The 16401-nt window shown below is 32.4% G+C and overlaps 1 protein-coding gene across 1 annotated transcript in view; it reads right to left on the bottom strand.

Annotated features, from left to right (window-relative positions):
• Window positions 1-1511: 1511 nt before the first annotated feature.
• UBA6 (ubiquitin-like modifier activating enzyme 6) overlaps window positions 1512-16401 on the bottom strand; it is a 67533-nt gene continuing 52643 nt past the window's right edge. The window contains exons 26-33 of the mRNA XM_004681264.2: window positions 15573-15642; window positions 14204-14275; window positions 12668-12785; window positions 9992-10185; window positions 9145-9272; window positions 8198-8285; window positions 7884-7978; window positions 1512-5865 (exon numbers count right to left, since the gene is read on the bottom strand). Coding sequence (XP_004681321.1) covers window positions 5730-5865; window positions 7884-7978; window positions 8198-8285; window positions 9145-9272; window positions 9992-10185; window positions 12668-12785; window positions 14204-14275; window positions 15573-15642 — 901 coding nt within the window. The 3' untranslated portion in view covers window positions 1512-5729. The remainder of the gene's footprint in view (window positions 5866-7883; window positions 7979-8197; window positions 8286-9144; window positions 9273-9991; window positions 10186-12667; window positions 12786-14203; window positions 14276-15572; window positions 15643-16401) is intronic.

The following is a 16401-nucleotide window of genomic DNA, read 5'->3' as shown; positions in this document are numbered from 1 at the left end:
CCATTTCTGTTCCTGGTGAATCCTCTCAACAAGCGCACCTCAGGCCTGCACCCAGTTCTTGTATACATAAATAAAATCTTTATTAAAAAAACACAAAGGGCCCTCCCTTGGTGGTGCAATGGGTTAAAGCACAGCTCTATGAAGCTATCAGCAGCCACTGCAACAAGAATTTGATCCCTGGCCAGGGAGATGACCCACATGAAGTGGCAGTCCTCTCCCGACCTGCCTGCTGCCCCCCTCAGCAGTGTACTTCATCAGTCTTCCTGTTCTGCTCCCACTCTGTCTCTGGGGAATCCTCTCACACCTAGCACCTCTGGCCTGTACCCCAGTTTTGTATGCATAAATAAACAAATCTTAAAAAAAAAAAACCCGCAAAACTCTTAAATTCAAACTCTGTGAAACAAAAAACCAACTCAAAAACCTACTCAAAGAAAAACTAATGAAAAAAAATATGAAGGTCATATCAAAAATTACAGAATATGGTTATAACACTAATCACACTACCATAAAACTATACTAGTAATTAACAAATACAATGATGCACTAATAATATATTTAGACTTCTACACATATAATCTGAAAAGCTGAAAATAAAGGAGGTAAATATCTCTATGGCAAGAAATTATGAACAAGAATGTGGAAAGTCCAAAGAAAATAATAGCAAGTAATAATGATAAGAGCAAAATTAGTGAAAAAGCAAACAAGCATGCAGTAGAGGGGATCATGAAAACCGAAATTTGGATCTTGGAAAAGACTAAAATCCATCCTTATCTGAACATTATATAGCATAAAGAATAATTTGCAAAAAACTCACAAGAATCTATACTTGTTTCCAGACGCAGAAATAAATTACTTTATACAAATAAGCAACAGGAAATAAACTGGGCTAGATATTTTAGACTAACATTCTCACTTGAGGGTATTAGACAGGTTTTTAAAAATTTATTAAAAAAATGTTGGATGTTATCAGAGCTAACAGTGGATAATTATTAAGCTAAAAAGTGGGAAAAAGTGAAAATTTATAATGGTGAATCTTTCACTTGGGACTACTTGTATGGTGGGGGTTTTATGGCATTTTGAAGAGGTCATTGAGAAACTGAACAATTAAGGGACTATGGATCCAAAAAAAGAGTCTAATAGTGGCTAATATGTGAGCCCTGCAATTCCAATCCACATTTTGGACCTTGAAGGATTACTTGAGTAAAGTTAACAGAAACAGTCTACAGCTCAACTCTGAGTTACATGTAAAATTCAGAAAAATCTGTCCCTGAAATTGGGTGAAAATGACTCTAGATTACTAATGCCAAAGCGCTTAACAAAACATGAAAAAAAAAAAAAAGCAGTGGAGGATGAAAACATCATGCTGAGCATCAAATTATTATTCCTATAGTGAATTTTTCATTGGTTATATTGGCATTTAGCTAACCATATACACAAAGATAAAAGATAAAATAGAGAGTTAATTAAATAAAAGTAAAAAACAACTAAATGAGAATTTTAGATTTGGGAATTGTTAAATGCAATGTTTTCATGTTCAGGTAGATAAAAGATGACAATGTTAGCAAGACAAGTAAAATCTGCAAGACTGATAAATTTACATGTCTGTGATTAGAAATTTGAGAACTGAAAATACAAAGGTCTAATAATAACCAAGATTTTAATAGAGTGAGAGGTCTTGTTCTGCCAATTATCAAACACAATTATCAGTTACAGTGATAGACACACTATACACGTAGCATAGGGATAGAGAAGGAACAAAAATTTAGAAAGAAATACATAATAGGTGTATGTCTTGTGGCACTAAGACTTCAATTAATGTCAGTGAGGCAATTCCCAGCATAGACAAAATTAATTCTTCATGAATTAAAAACACACATGTGAAAGGCACAACTGAACTGGCAGCAGACAATAGAGAGTTCTCTTCATGACCTTGGGGTAGAATACTTTTTGAAAAACAATTCACAAAAAATTCTTACTTTAGAACAAAAATAGTAATACTTTTCAGCACCAAATTATTAACATTTTTGTTTAAAATAAAAGAAAAGCAATATACAGTGGAAAAAGCAAGGTAACAGTGAGAGAAAATAATGGCTATTTTCTAGCTACCAAAGAATAGGACTTAAAAAGAACTTTATGAATCAATGAAAAAAAGGATTTCTACCACAATAGAAAAGTGACAAAAGATCTGAATGTGTTATAAAAAAATCAGTGGTTAATAAGACTTTTTGAAAAAGTAATCAATTTCACTAGTAATTATGGAAATGCAGGATAAAACATGAACGAGATACAACTACATATTTACAAGGTCGCAAAATTAAAATAAAATCTGTTTATATCAGTGTTGGGAGGATATACAGAACATTTATATTACTCAGGAAAAACTTATATTGTTAGGATTGAAGATGTAGTACTGTGTGACTAAGCAATTCTATATTAGGTCTATACATTAGTTGTGATGGGAGACACATGCAATAATGTTCATTGCATAACTGTGACTGTTCCACAACGAAAACATCCCATTTGTCCACAGCAATCAGATGAATAAATGTGGTATATTAATGTAAAAGGTAAATTATTCAGCAATGAAGATGAATAAAGTATATCTTTATACATCAAGGATGAAGTACATATTGAATAAAAGCAGCAGTGACAAAACAATACAGTATTATTCCATTTATGTAAGATTTTAAAAAGTTAACAAAAATATACTTTATTGTTTAGGTACATATTTAGGTGTAATGTTATAAATAAACCCAAAGACACAGGTTTCATAAAAGATGGGAGCAGTGGTAATTGCCAGAGGTTGTGTGTGGGTAAGTTGGCTGTAATTAAGAAGATACAGGAAAATTTCTGGGATGCTGTCAATGTTCTATTGACTTCAGAGCTAGTTATAAAAGTGGTTACCTTATAATCATTCCTCAAACTGCAATTTCTTAAAAAAATATTTTATATGCTTCTTTTAATATATATTTTCAATGTATGTTACTCAGTTTTAAAAAAAGGGAATATTAAGAACAAAACAAACAAATCAACCACTGATTACTTATGACAAACACCAACATGTCAATTTCCTGTTTCCATTTTTGGATTTGTTAAAAGTACTTAAAAGATGATGAGAATTTTTAGGTCAAAAGACCCAAAAATTATTAGGTCAAGATATTTTCCCATGAAATCACATTTTTTTCTCTTTATTTTACTAATTAGAAAACTAACTCTAAACACTACTGCCATTTTTTTATGCTTTGTTAGTAGTTCCCCCAGAGAGTGCATTAACAGGCAAAACATAAAGACAAGGCTACAAAACAATCTCAACTATTTCTAAGTAATATTTTAGCAACTTAATTTAGAAAAACTTAACATAACTACGTTGAAGTCTAAAATGGAATGGACTTTGGACATCCCCCCAAAAGTCTAGAATTTACCAGACTTAGATTTCATATGGTCACCACCATTTCCCAATTGTTTCAGTAGAATTTCCAGCAGCCAAAAGCACTTTGAAAGCAATGTCTGTCCACACATAGTGAATACTATACCTTCATAGTTGCAAAACTTAGAAGTTAGGAAACATCACAGTAAACATACAAAATGAATACAACAATCAGATCTCTGGAGTTAACTAAGGAACAGGATTTACAAAAGATATTGTCAAAGTTCTTAATTTATTTTTTAATAAGTAAAAAATTACTCAGTGGTACCATACAAAATCAGTTCTTGCATTTGATATAATCAATCACCAATAGTGATTTCATGGTACAGAAAAAACAAGAGATAATGAGAATAGTTGTCATTAACCTCACCCTGGTTTTTCAGCTTAGTAGAACTAATTAGAGAAATTAATGACAATACCTGTTATCAACAAGGGGGAAAAAAGCAATGACAAAATGGTTTTAGGTTTAATCACAAAAAAAAAAAACCCATAAATTTCGTTGACTTTGATCTCTGTAAGAACTGACAGCATGGTTCTAAATTTATTTCCAAAGACATATGGAGATTTAGATCACGTATAAGGAAGTTATTAGACCATAGATGGGGATCACTGAATGGCTGCCTGAAAAACGGCAATTACTGTCATAGAACACAAAACAAAGTAAAAGTGGGGAAAAGGTTTATTACAGCAAGGTCACTGTATTATTTCTAGTGTCTACAGTCCCAAATGACAGAATGTGATATTCCTAGATTCAATTTTAAGGATTATACTTGTGATATGCATAATGGGAGAGTTTAGGATCTGGCAAACAAAAATTGCTTATGTCAAAGTTAGCTGTTTCTTTTAAACTTATTTTGTCCCTTTCTCTTTACCTCCAAATACACAAATTATCTTTTAATCATACAAATACACCTTTCCAAGCTTAAATGTATTTTTCCCAACTGTATATTATACAAAAGAACGAAAATACAGTTGGTTGAAAAAACAATTTAAACTACCTGTAAATAAAGTTTACAGTATAAAAAGAGACCAAATTGGAGGAATACTGATGTACACTTAGCATTTAGTGCTTACTAGTGCTCAGCACCAGAGAGAAGAGGGAAATGACTTCCTGGGTTATAAAATGCCAACTGCTTTAGAATGCATGACTGTCTTAGATATAAGAGAAACGCTTCTCTTATTTACAGTGTTGAATATACTGTCATTTTAATGAAAGCATTTATGTATCTGTAGTAGTTCATATCAGAAAACAGAAATTTTCTATTGATAAAGATCTAAAAAAATAAATTTTGATTTTTATAAACCCCCTTTCTGGGAAAGCAGAATAAAACAGTATGTTTTATTTTCCTTTAGAACAAAATATCTTTTTTCTGTTCATTTAGTTGTGGGAAGAAAAAAAAAATCAAGAATTAACTAGTGGTGATTTTTCATTTCTACTTTTCATATACTGAGGACACTCCCTTTATAAAACCTTTTAGTCTTATAACAATCAGTTTTAGAGTTCCAAATAAATAAACTAGCCACATTAGAAAGCATACTGAAAATAATCAAATGATTAGCCACATTTATCTGTTCACATTCATGGGTTCTCTAAGAAGGCAGTCAGAATTCATATAATACTGTTAACATATACTCTGAGTTAACATATGCTATCTGACCTACTACTTATGGCTTACAACACTGATGTCAACAAAGATTTAGATTTTGAGGAGACAGTGATACAACAAATTCTGGTTAAATTAACAGAGATATCAGAACAGTAAACTGTAACTATAATTCAAACTATCTATTCTTCACCCACTGCTACTCTCTCTCCCCTTTCTGCTGGTATTAAATTCAAAGCCTAGTCATGAGTGAGGCAGGGTGCCAAATAGTATTTATATAGATAACTGGGCACGAATACTAAACAAGAAAGAAATTCATATGGTAGGATTCAACTTTTTGGATAGTTGTATTTGATAATTTCTTGATCTCTTATTTCTTCTGGTTATGTATGTATACATATTTTTTCCTTCTTTTCTCCCAGAAAAGTTTATATACAAATTAGTTGTAAGCATTATAAAATGACATTCCAGTTCAAAGTTGCCTGTGATCATATCTGCATAGGAAGCACTTAGTCAAGTGTATACTACGCATGAAAATGTTTGACTACTCTTCACAGTAGTTTTCTACTCATACGTCCCTTAAATTAAGGCGTCATCAAAGAAATCCATGGTATTATGAATTGATTTTTTCAGTTTCTGAATTAAATACAGACTTTCTAAAATCAAGTAGTCACGGAGAAACTTTCAGATAAATTCTGTTAATCAGTGTCGTGACTAAAGTAGTATCTTACTGGAGGTCCAGGCAAATCTTCATCTCCATCAGTGTCTGGAGCAAATGAAACAGTAAGATCCACATATTTCTTTTCAGAAGAAGGTTTCACAAGTTTATGCATTCTAAGAAAAATAAACAATGTAAAAAAATTAGGTAAATTCTGCAAAAATTACAGATTTGTTGACTAATGCTACTCAAGAGAATCTGGACTTGTAAGAAGACTTTAAAATTATTTTAAAATTTAATAATCCAACCTAATTTCACATCTTCACTTTTCTTTACTAAAAGCTCTAAACTCAAGACACTCATTTACCTTATAGTGAACCAATATGCACTACAGTTGGTAATGATAAGAAATACAGATAATTTATTAAACTTATATAAACTTTATAAAACTCTATAGAATATACAAAAACCCTCAAGGAAACCCCCAAAATTTAAGCAATGTTTTCAAAAAATGAATTCTTCTATCCTCCTTATAAAGTTTGAACACATCATAAATTCAAGTATTTCTCTATAAAGGTAGATTTAAATCTTCAAATGCAACCTAGAAATATTACTATAAAAAAACTTTCTTTTTATCTTCCCCTACTAATCCTACTTACTTTTTTGTTAGTTACTATACTACTCTCTTCACTCAAGTCATCACCTAAATATCCCTTATATTATTATATTAGCCACCAGTCAACTGTCTTCAGTCTTTTTACCTCCTCTGCTCTGCTTTCAAAATTCTCTAAGGATGTAAATTTGATGTTATTCTCCTGCCTAATGTCATGTCATATATATCATGTACCTATCTCATGCCAGGCTCTGAACTATGCAATCTAGTCGTCAGTACAACTGTTCCCATTTTACAATGACATTTCCCCCATAATATTATTCTCCATTCTTTATTACTTCTCATCACTTTATCCTTAATTCATGTAAAAACACTTGATTTTCCAAAGAAATCCTAGTCTTTATTGGCTGCATGCTTATGTGACAACTATTGCTTTTGCCTGTTAAAACCTTTTTCAAAGGTAGCTCAAATGATATCTATATATCCAAGTGGAAGATTACAGTTAGTGGTGTCCATAACACTCCTAAAAACCTTTATGTAATGATTGTTTATTTTGTAATGGTTGTTTAATTACAGATTAACAGGTTACTATCTTTTAGTAGACTGAACTCTATGAAGAAAAGGGATGTTTGATAAAGATGTATAATATTAACATTAATTTGTTAAATACCGACTGTTTTGGAATGCTTTTTACTTAGTCCTTATTATTATTCTAGTGCTCAACAGCAATGGGCCTAATTATCCCTATTTATATTTGTGAATACAGAACTAAGTTTCAAAAAAGCTTAGTAAACTAGTCAATGTGAGAAAATAAGTAAATAGTTGAGTAGGCGTGTGCACACAGGCTTTTTGAAGACAAGCCTCTCCTGGGCACATCATAAGAACTCTATAAATGTTTGCAAAAGACGAGTGCAACAGAGAAATATTAACAAATATCATGCTGAAGGGCTCAAATACTGACCAACTCTGTAAAACATTTTTGTGAATAATCTGTAGTAAATTTTAAATTCCACTAAACAATATATTCAAGGTCACACATTCCTCTTTCACCTATCTAGCACACAATAAAGGAGTTCTGAATACAACCTTAAATTATTCAAAAGATCCCACAGACATACTTGTGTAGTTGTTATGCAAAATCCTTAAGTAGGGCAAGAGCTGTAACCCTAAAGCTTCTTAAAGTATCTGACACAGAAGCAAGTGTTTTTAAAGAAAATCTGTTCCTTGAATAAAAATAACAATCTGGCATTTTGTTTTATATTACGGTTTCGTTAGCCTCATAATTATGTCCACCTCCGAGGAGGGCTTACTTTTACTTGGTGTATACTGATCATATCAGTTTACTAAGCTGGAAAGCTGAATCTGACTACAACATAACCCCACAGGGTACTGTGATTTATGAATCTTTCTAGAGAGGTAACTTGAGCTTGGTAGATTCACTGTAATTATTATTATGCCAGACAAGAATGAATAACATGCATTTATCAGGACCTCTGTAACCTCTATATTGAATTTTCCAATGAGCATGCAGTTTTAAGTTTCAATCCTTACAAAACTTTTGCATATATTTTCAATACTTACGTTAACTTCAATCTTTTTGCATGTCCAGGCATCACAGGAACGTAAAGCATTTTGACTCCTTGTACCACCATTGTAGGTTCAATTCCATACTTTTCCTACAAGTAAATATCCAAAAAACAGTCAAAGTCCAGTCCAAAAGCAAAAAATACTTTATGACCAGCAAAAAGAAAGAAATACCTCTTAAGTAAAAAACAAAAAATATATGTGTGTGTGTATATATATGTACATATTATATATATATCTCTCTAATGAAGCTATGTATAAAAACTAATGAGATCAAAATTATTTATGAACTAAGTGAATAAAAGTCTTACTTTGACTGCATTTATGAAATCCAAAAGGGTAAAATCTTCTTTTCCATGTATAATCCATCTATCCCAAATAGTAAATGATATTCCATTTCTGTGGTAGAAAAATATTCAGAAAACATTTTAATTTTCTTCCCTTTAGTAATAGCTCCAGAATTCCATTATCTGTGTTACAGCTAGAAATTAATGTGAGGAAAAAAAAGAAACACATAACTTCTAAAACATTCAATAGTCCTTTGTTCTCGCCACACCACACGGGTAACCACTTCTTACTAATACCTCTTGATACTTCCAGTGTTTCATTATAAATCACTGTTGTCTTAGAGTTTTCTCTCTCTCAATACTGCAATGATGTCACTTAACTGTGTGGATATTCTAGTTATATATCTCTGGAAATCTGGGTGTTACAATTTTTAGCTATGATAAATGATGTCCAAATAAAATATGTCATACACATATCATTTGAGATGAGTACTAATGTAGATGCAAATTTGAAATATAATGCTGTATTTGCCTCATTATGAGCTATGGCATTTTTACTTCATCAGTAATGTATGAGAGTACTTTCCGACTCTTGTTAAGATAGGTGTTTTCAAATTTTTGATTCCTGTCAATCAGAAAACTAAAAAGTGGAGGTCCAAGAAACTGCTGTTTAGCTATATTGCTTTGGGAACTAGATTTCTATCTCATGTTCCATCAGTTAGAACTAAAGTGTCTGCTTTAGGTACAAGTAGGCAAAACCCTAATACACAATGCTAAATATTGTGGCACAGTAAACGTGAATGTCCTATGGCTATTTCAGTCAGAAATGTTTCATGAAGATAAGAGCTTTGAACTGGAGTTGAAGTAATGACAAGTATTAAACAGAGAGATGAAGCTAATTTTATCTCTTTTAAAAAATAAACATTTAGTTGATTCTCATTATGCAAGAGAAAACAGACCTTCATGCATACCTGATTTCAGTTTTTCTCACTTCAGATGTCTCTGTGAAAACTATAATTGGAATGGCTAAGTTAAGGAAGCAATTTCTGTAAGCTTCAAATGGATAGCCACCAGCTATTTTGATCATCTCCAATGCAACCTAAGTAAAAGAAGGTGAGCAGGTAATATAGTCCAAAAGTACTCATGACTTTAACGATGTCTATTTAATCTTCCTAGGTTCTTTACAAACATTTCTCTCTAAAGAGTAAAAGTGGTTATAGAATTGAAGTCTCTCAACTTTTAGCATATTTCATATTTTCAAAGTATACTACACATGGTAAGTGAACTCATTTAAAAATATATTCACCCACTTTAAAAGTAGACGCCAGAACTCAACATAAGTGTCCAAAATAAAATGATATAGGGACAGGCAATTATATAGTTTCTATATAAGGATAAACTAAGAATAGCCAATTTAAAGATTCTGAAACATTAAAGAAAGATGGCCTAAATCACTAATAGGAATTTCTTTTTTTTTAGGTAGAAAACTAAAATTAATAAAACCATAGAAAAAAAGATTAAGGCAGTTCATTTTATTCAAGAAAAAAGGGTAACTTTATGTGGAGGCCACAAAAATTAATAAAATTATTGCCTGTAAGAAAAATTATAATCTATCTGAACAGAGCCTTTTTTTGTAAAAATGTATATCTGTATAAGCTCAAAACGTTGATTATTGTATTTTCAGAAATATCTTGAAATATTAAATTATAAGATTGCATGTACTCCTTTTCTAAGATACTGAGAGACAGCTGAGTGTGCTGCCATAAGGAAAGAGGCAGTGAAACAGATCCATTTAAACTGAAAGAATAATAAACTCACCAAGCCAGAAACTGCAGCAGTGGATGTTGCTATTGCAGGTATAATTTTGCCAGCTATGCGCTTAGTTTTGAAACGATCAGCTGGTTCAATACTATACATTTTAGCACGAAGATTTGATGCAGCTGTAATGAAATCTATGTGTCCATTACGATCATCATCTTTTTCAAATGAGAGTACCGCCATCTGAAGATCACCTATCATAATACGCAGAAAACAAATTATCCAAGTAAGTGGTAAAGATTTGATGAGGTAAAAAGCGATGTGAGTTCATCACTAAAATATTCCATTATGCTTTTATTAATTTGTCAGTTTTTTAAAAGATTTATTTATTTATGCATACAGAACTGGGATACAGGCCAGAGGCGCAGGGGCGGTGAGAGGGGAGTAGAACAGGCAAATCAATGAAGTACAATGCTGAGGGGAGCATCAGGTGAGACAGGAGATGTCTGCTAAGCCATGTTGATCATCTCCGGGGCCCAGGATTGAAATCACACTGAAGTGGCTATGGCTAGCTTGCAGTGCTGCATCCTAACCCATTGTGCAACCAGGGAGGGCTCTATTTCTGTTTTTTTAAAGTACTTATTCGGATAAAAGATCATAAGGTACATTTTCGTTTTTAATTTCTTTTTTTAAGAGATTTATTTATTTATTTATGCATACAAAAACCGGGACATAGGCCAGAGATATGGGAGGGTGAGTGGAATCACCAGAGGCAGAGTGGGGAGCATAACAGATGTACTAAAATACATTGCTGAGGGGAGCAGCAGGTGGGTCAGGAGAGGTCTGCCACACCATGTGGGTCACCTCCTTGGCTGGTAATTGAACTCGTGTTGCAGTGGCTTGGAATAACTTCATAGTGCTGTGCTTTAACCTGTTGTGCCACCAGGGAGGGCCCCATTTTTATTTTTTAAAAAGATTTATCTTATTTATTTATAAACACAAGAACTGGGGTATAAGCCAGGTGTGTGTGTGGGGGGGGTTTTGGGGGGGATGAGGGGTGAGTAAATTCCACCACAGACAGGGTGGGGAGCAGAACAAATGAATCCACTAAAATACACTGCTGAGGGGTGCAGTAGGTGAGACAGAAGAGGTCTGTTGTACGATGTGGGTCAGCAACCTGGTTTGGGATTAAACTTACGCTGCAGTGGCTGGCAATGATAGCTTGACAGCATTAAGACTTAACCCTGGCACCCCAGGGAAACTCTCCACTCCATGGTGTATTTTTTTAAAAATGATTTTATTTATTTATGCATAAAGAACTTGGGTACAAAGCCAGAGGTGCAGGGGAGGTAAGACAATTTACCAGAGACAGAGTAGGGAGCAGAACAGGCAGACTGACAAAGCGCACTGCTGAGGAGAGCAGTAGGCAGGTCAGGAGAGGTCTGCCATGCCACATAGTCAGTTCCCTGGCCGGGGATTGAACTCATACTGCAGTGGCTTTGGAGAGCTTCATAATGTAGTGCTTTAACCTGTTGTACCACCAGGGAGAGCCCCCATGGTGTATTTTTATAATTCATAGTAAGAAACACAAATGAGTGAAAAAACATAAAATGAAAGATTACAGAATTTAGTGCTTATAAATGAGATCAATAATTTAACAATTCAGATAAGAAATTCAAAGGGTAAAGTTGAGAACATGCCTTTACAATAATTTATATTAAAAAAATACATTAGGTTTTCACTTGCTTGTTTCTAAATGACTGAAAAACACAAGAAAAATCCAGGACCACAGTTATTGAAAGACATGAAAATAACTGGTTTAATATTACTAAATGAGAATTTTCTATATTAAAGAATCGTTCTAAAATATAGAACAGTGAGAAAGCTATAATCATACCTATTAAGTGGCTTACAATAAAAATGTCAACATGAGTACTGTTAAAAAACTAATTCCAAAAATATTACTCTGCAACATTAGCCTGTACTTAAAAATACAGTCAGCTGAGCCCCCAAAAGCATCCTTTTGAAAGATATCTAGATTAGTGGTTCTCAAAATCATCTTACCGTCAAATTCAGTTATACCTGTGATGAAATAAATGTACCATTTTAAAAATAACTAAAATAATTAGTCAAATTTATTTGCCCAATTGGGTATTCTACTGTATTGTACGTGAAACTGCCAGTTTGGAAACTCTTCATTTTCATAGTGTTAAAGAGATGGTGAGCAGGTCTAAAACCAAGAGTTAATGGATAAAAACTCACTTTCCCTAATTTTAAGGCCATGTAGGGCAAAGATGTCTGTTGCGCAATAAATATTCCTAGTCTGTAATTATGGAGACTAAGAAGTCTAGAAGAAATATGTCTATAGTTCTTAAATCTTAACATAATTAGGACTAACATGTCACCCTAACTTAAACAGGAATCAAAATATAAATCTCAAGGACTAAACAATGGGAACAAGCTTAAGCCACTTCAGCATGAGTTCGATTCCCGCCTGCCCCGGAGGAGATCCACATGGCGCGGCAGACCTCTCCTGATATACTGCAAATTTGAGGATAGGGCAAAAGAGGAGAAAATTAAAATCTTAGTCATATTGAAATAGGACAGTGATTTTATATGATCATGAAATCAACTATACTGTTATTGTTATTTAACCCCCAAGCTTTTGGGTACAGAACTCAAGTGAAAACAAAAATCCCTTCAGTTCATAAACATTTGAATATAGATTTCCCTTACTTGTGGTAGTTCTGTTGGATGAAATAGCTTTTTCTAGTTGAAAAATAGCATTTCTCTCATCTTCACTGCTAATAGGAACATGGTCAGGTTTCCTTGCAGTTTCATCTGTTTGAACAACCTTTTAAAAACATTTACATGTATTCATTAGTTACCACATTTTGTATCAAAGTCTGGTTGAAACTATCTACCACCTCATGCTGACAAGAAAATTCTGAGTTTAGTATCTTGTTCACGGAGAGGTCTCTCTAAAGCAAATTTGATCACAGCAGATGTTAACATTTACTGAATAGCTTATGAGATCAGAATTTAAATAGCTCTCATAAAACTTCACACAAAAATGTTAACAACAATCAATAATTTGGAATTTTGGAAAAAATCAAGTTCAAAACCAAATTATAAAGCTATAGTTTGAGGCTGTTATATATCTACCTCCACAGAAAGAAATCCACCTACACCGCAATATAGACATACTTTAAATATAAGCTTTAGGGCAGCACATACAAGTTAATTGATCTTTAAGAAATTACTTAATGGGCAATGAAGGGCAGTGAAGTTAAAAATTTCTCTAACTAAAAAGCTGGCTATTGAGATGAAAAAAAAATGTGAAAAATGATGTAAAAATAAACTTTTTAAAAAAAAAAGCTGGCTAACTCACAATTAATAAAATACTATTTCTTATTACAAAAATCCATCTCATGTGTTATAGAGTATTTTATTTTAAGTATTTAAGACATATTAAGGAGTTCAGGAAGCAGATACTTTTTTTACCAGAATGTTTTTGGTATGGTATCTGTTAACTAGAAGAGTTGATCCTGAAGGTTCAGTTTGAGTTGCTACAGGGAGTTGTCAAAAAGAATATAATCTACATGAAAACTATAGCTAAACTGCTTAGCATAATTTATTACTCTCAATCTCTGATACAGAACAAAGCCAATTCAGGTGAGATAACACTGAAGAGCATTCAAGAGCAGAAATGTTCATGACACATTTCCTTGCCATCTTTCTAGCAGCTTCACTCACTAGAAACATGGCTAAGAACTTTATGTTATTCTTTCTGTACTTTTCATTTTTAATATGTTACAGATAATGAACATTTCACTCAGTAAGCCCATTAGTTTGTACAAACTCAACCGCTTTTAAGTTGTCTTTTTCTCTAAAATAAAAATGCACAGTAGAAGGCTGCACATAACACTTCTTTCTTGAATTTCCTTACTCCAAAGATCCCATGCCAGATAAAGGGTAAGGGCAACAAAAGGGGTTTTATGGATGATTTTTAGATGCATACAAAAAGCATACAACAATTAACATATAAGAATGAAAAACTACTTAGTATTTTCAAACTTTCCTATTTACCCTAAATTTTATGTTTTATCTTTATTAATAGTCCCTAATATTTCTTCTTCCATCATGTTGGCATGGCAAAATTTATAACCCTTTTAGTTTTGTTTATTATAAGATTGTCTTGGTTTAGAACAGAACTTGATACCAGTAAAAGTTAAACAAATACTTGCTAAAGGAATAAATTTCTAAACATACCTTGTTGGAAGGCTTAAATTCCTGAATCTTTACTTCGGAAAGAATATTCATGAGAGCATCTGTTGATAAGTCCTGTTTTTCCAAAAAGTAATTTTATAAAACATTTTAAAATTCTGAATCTAGAGCTAAAAACAGTTATTTGTTATCATATTAAGATACCAAACAGTTTATTACTGAATATCTAAACCATGCTGGTCTGTGACATTTACCTTTATTGCTATAGAAATATCCATAAAGGCTGAAGGTGGATTGCTGTTTGTGAAAAAGTACTGAGTCAACAAACCTGAACCTCTAGTTCTTTCTACAAATTTTAAAAAATGTAGTTGAAGACTTGATTATCAGATTAAGTGTTTTAAGATTAGGAACTATCCTGTCACTGCTTTATATAGTTCCCTGCACAAAGTTTAACTTAGTAGATACTGACTCAAATTAAGTAAGTGAATATAAATCAGACTCTGAGAAACAGGAAAATATTTAACAATTTAAATTACAATTAAGTGATGTTTATTAAGAAAATGTTTAGGAAAAATTATTATTATCATTATTAAGAAACTGTTTAGGAAAAATTAAGGCACACTGCTTTTGAGGGTACCTCTGTTGTTTCATCAAAAAATTAACAGTCTACATAAAAAAGGCTAACAAACAGAATACAAGTATTTTTTACCAGATTATTTATGGTGTATTTTACTATTTTTAACTCCAGAAAAGTGTTACCTAGACCAGGCATTTTTATCTGGCCAAGAAAAACAATGGATGTAGCTCAAATTTTCCACTGATCCTACCTGAAAGTATATAAATTTATTTAGCTCTGGTATGTATTTGTGAAGAAAAATGCATTAATGTAGAAACATCTCTCAATTAAAACTATGTTGGATTTTTATGTTAGTCAATCAAAATCATATATAAGAAAGGATGTGATCATACACATTTCAAATTTCCTGAAAAGCACATGTTGCTATCACAAAATAAATCAAACAAATGCACTAAGTCAGTGGGAATCTGTAAGGAATATTTATAAATTGCTGTTAAAAGGAATAGTAAGACTAATATAATAATAGTCATTATAGGTTATGAATGTATAGGTTATGAATGTCTAAATATAGACATTATAGGTTATGAATGTTTTAAAAATGAAATATAACTGTTTTTATGAATATTTGTTTCACTAAAATGTAGAGATGAAAATTTGACTTTCTTCGACTTTGTAGGCTGCACTGAATTTTTGGCTTCTGCTAAGTCAGAATGGGCAACAATGCAAGAAAATAAAAACTAAATCAAAGAACAATTCTTAACAAGATTTAGACACATTTCGATGATGCAAATTATCTCATTCTAGGTTGGTTTAGCTTAGTTTTGACAAATAGCTTACCTCTGCTGTAAATGAAATGCAGTAGACTGTAGCATATAATTTAGCAGCATTCTGAAGGAAACTGAGGTGCCTTTTGAAATTAAGAAAAAAAAATTGTGAATGCACAATTTCAAAGATGTTTAAGTCACCAGAAAGCATAGCTTTTAAAATGCTGTTTGATGAAAATAATATTACTTTTGTTATAGAATTGTTCTTTTTTAAAAGTTAGGCAATGAAATTCTGGTCAAGCACAGAGCATTACAGGAACTATAAAAAAGAGGAAACATCAAATGTTTATCCTTTTAAACACAAATATTCAATGGATAAATACTTAAGGAAAACGAATGGCAAAAAATACAATAATTAAACAAAGGAAAAATCACTGAAATTGAAAGATTCATTTCGACTTGTGATAAAATATTAAAAATTTGGTTGATAAAATATTACAAATTTGGTTTTGAAGAGTATCTAGTATAAACTATGCAAATGAGTTTGGGAATAAAGCCTGCTATATAAGTAGACAGAATAAGATGACTGGATTCTAAACAAAGCATTACAGGAGAAACTTAATCAGTTATTTGTTCAAAGAAAGGTTAATAGCTATTTAATTAAAGTATATACATATAAGGGAGAGGGGAGAAGATGGCTGACAGCCAGGATCTTTAAATTTTGGTCTAAGCCACTTGCTTCAGGAATATCTATGATAAGTGCCTGGAGGGAGCAGTCACATCTAGAACAGAGCTAGGGAAGTGAGGATCACTGTTTCAGCAAAGAAAGCCAGAAATCACTGGACAGAGACAGACAGAAGTGGTAAGTCAGAACAGTGACAATTCACTAGGAGAACTATCAG

This window comes from Condylura cristata, unplaced genomic scaffold (assembly GCF_000260355.1).
Source record: "Condylura cristata isolate star-nosed mole 26May11 unplaced genomic scaffold, ConCri1.0 scaffold00012, whole genome shotgun sequence".
Lineage (NCBI taxonomy): Eukaryota > Metazoa > Chordata > Mammalia > Eulipotyphla > Talpidae > Condylura > Condylura cristata.
Note: the sequence above shows the minus strand (reverse complement) of the source record. Positions and strands in the feature narration are given on the sequence as shown.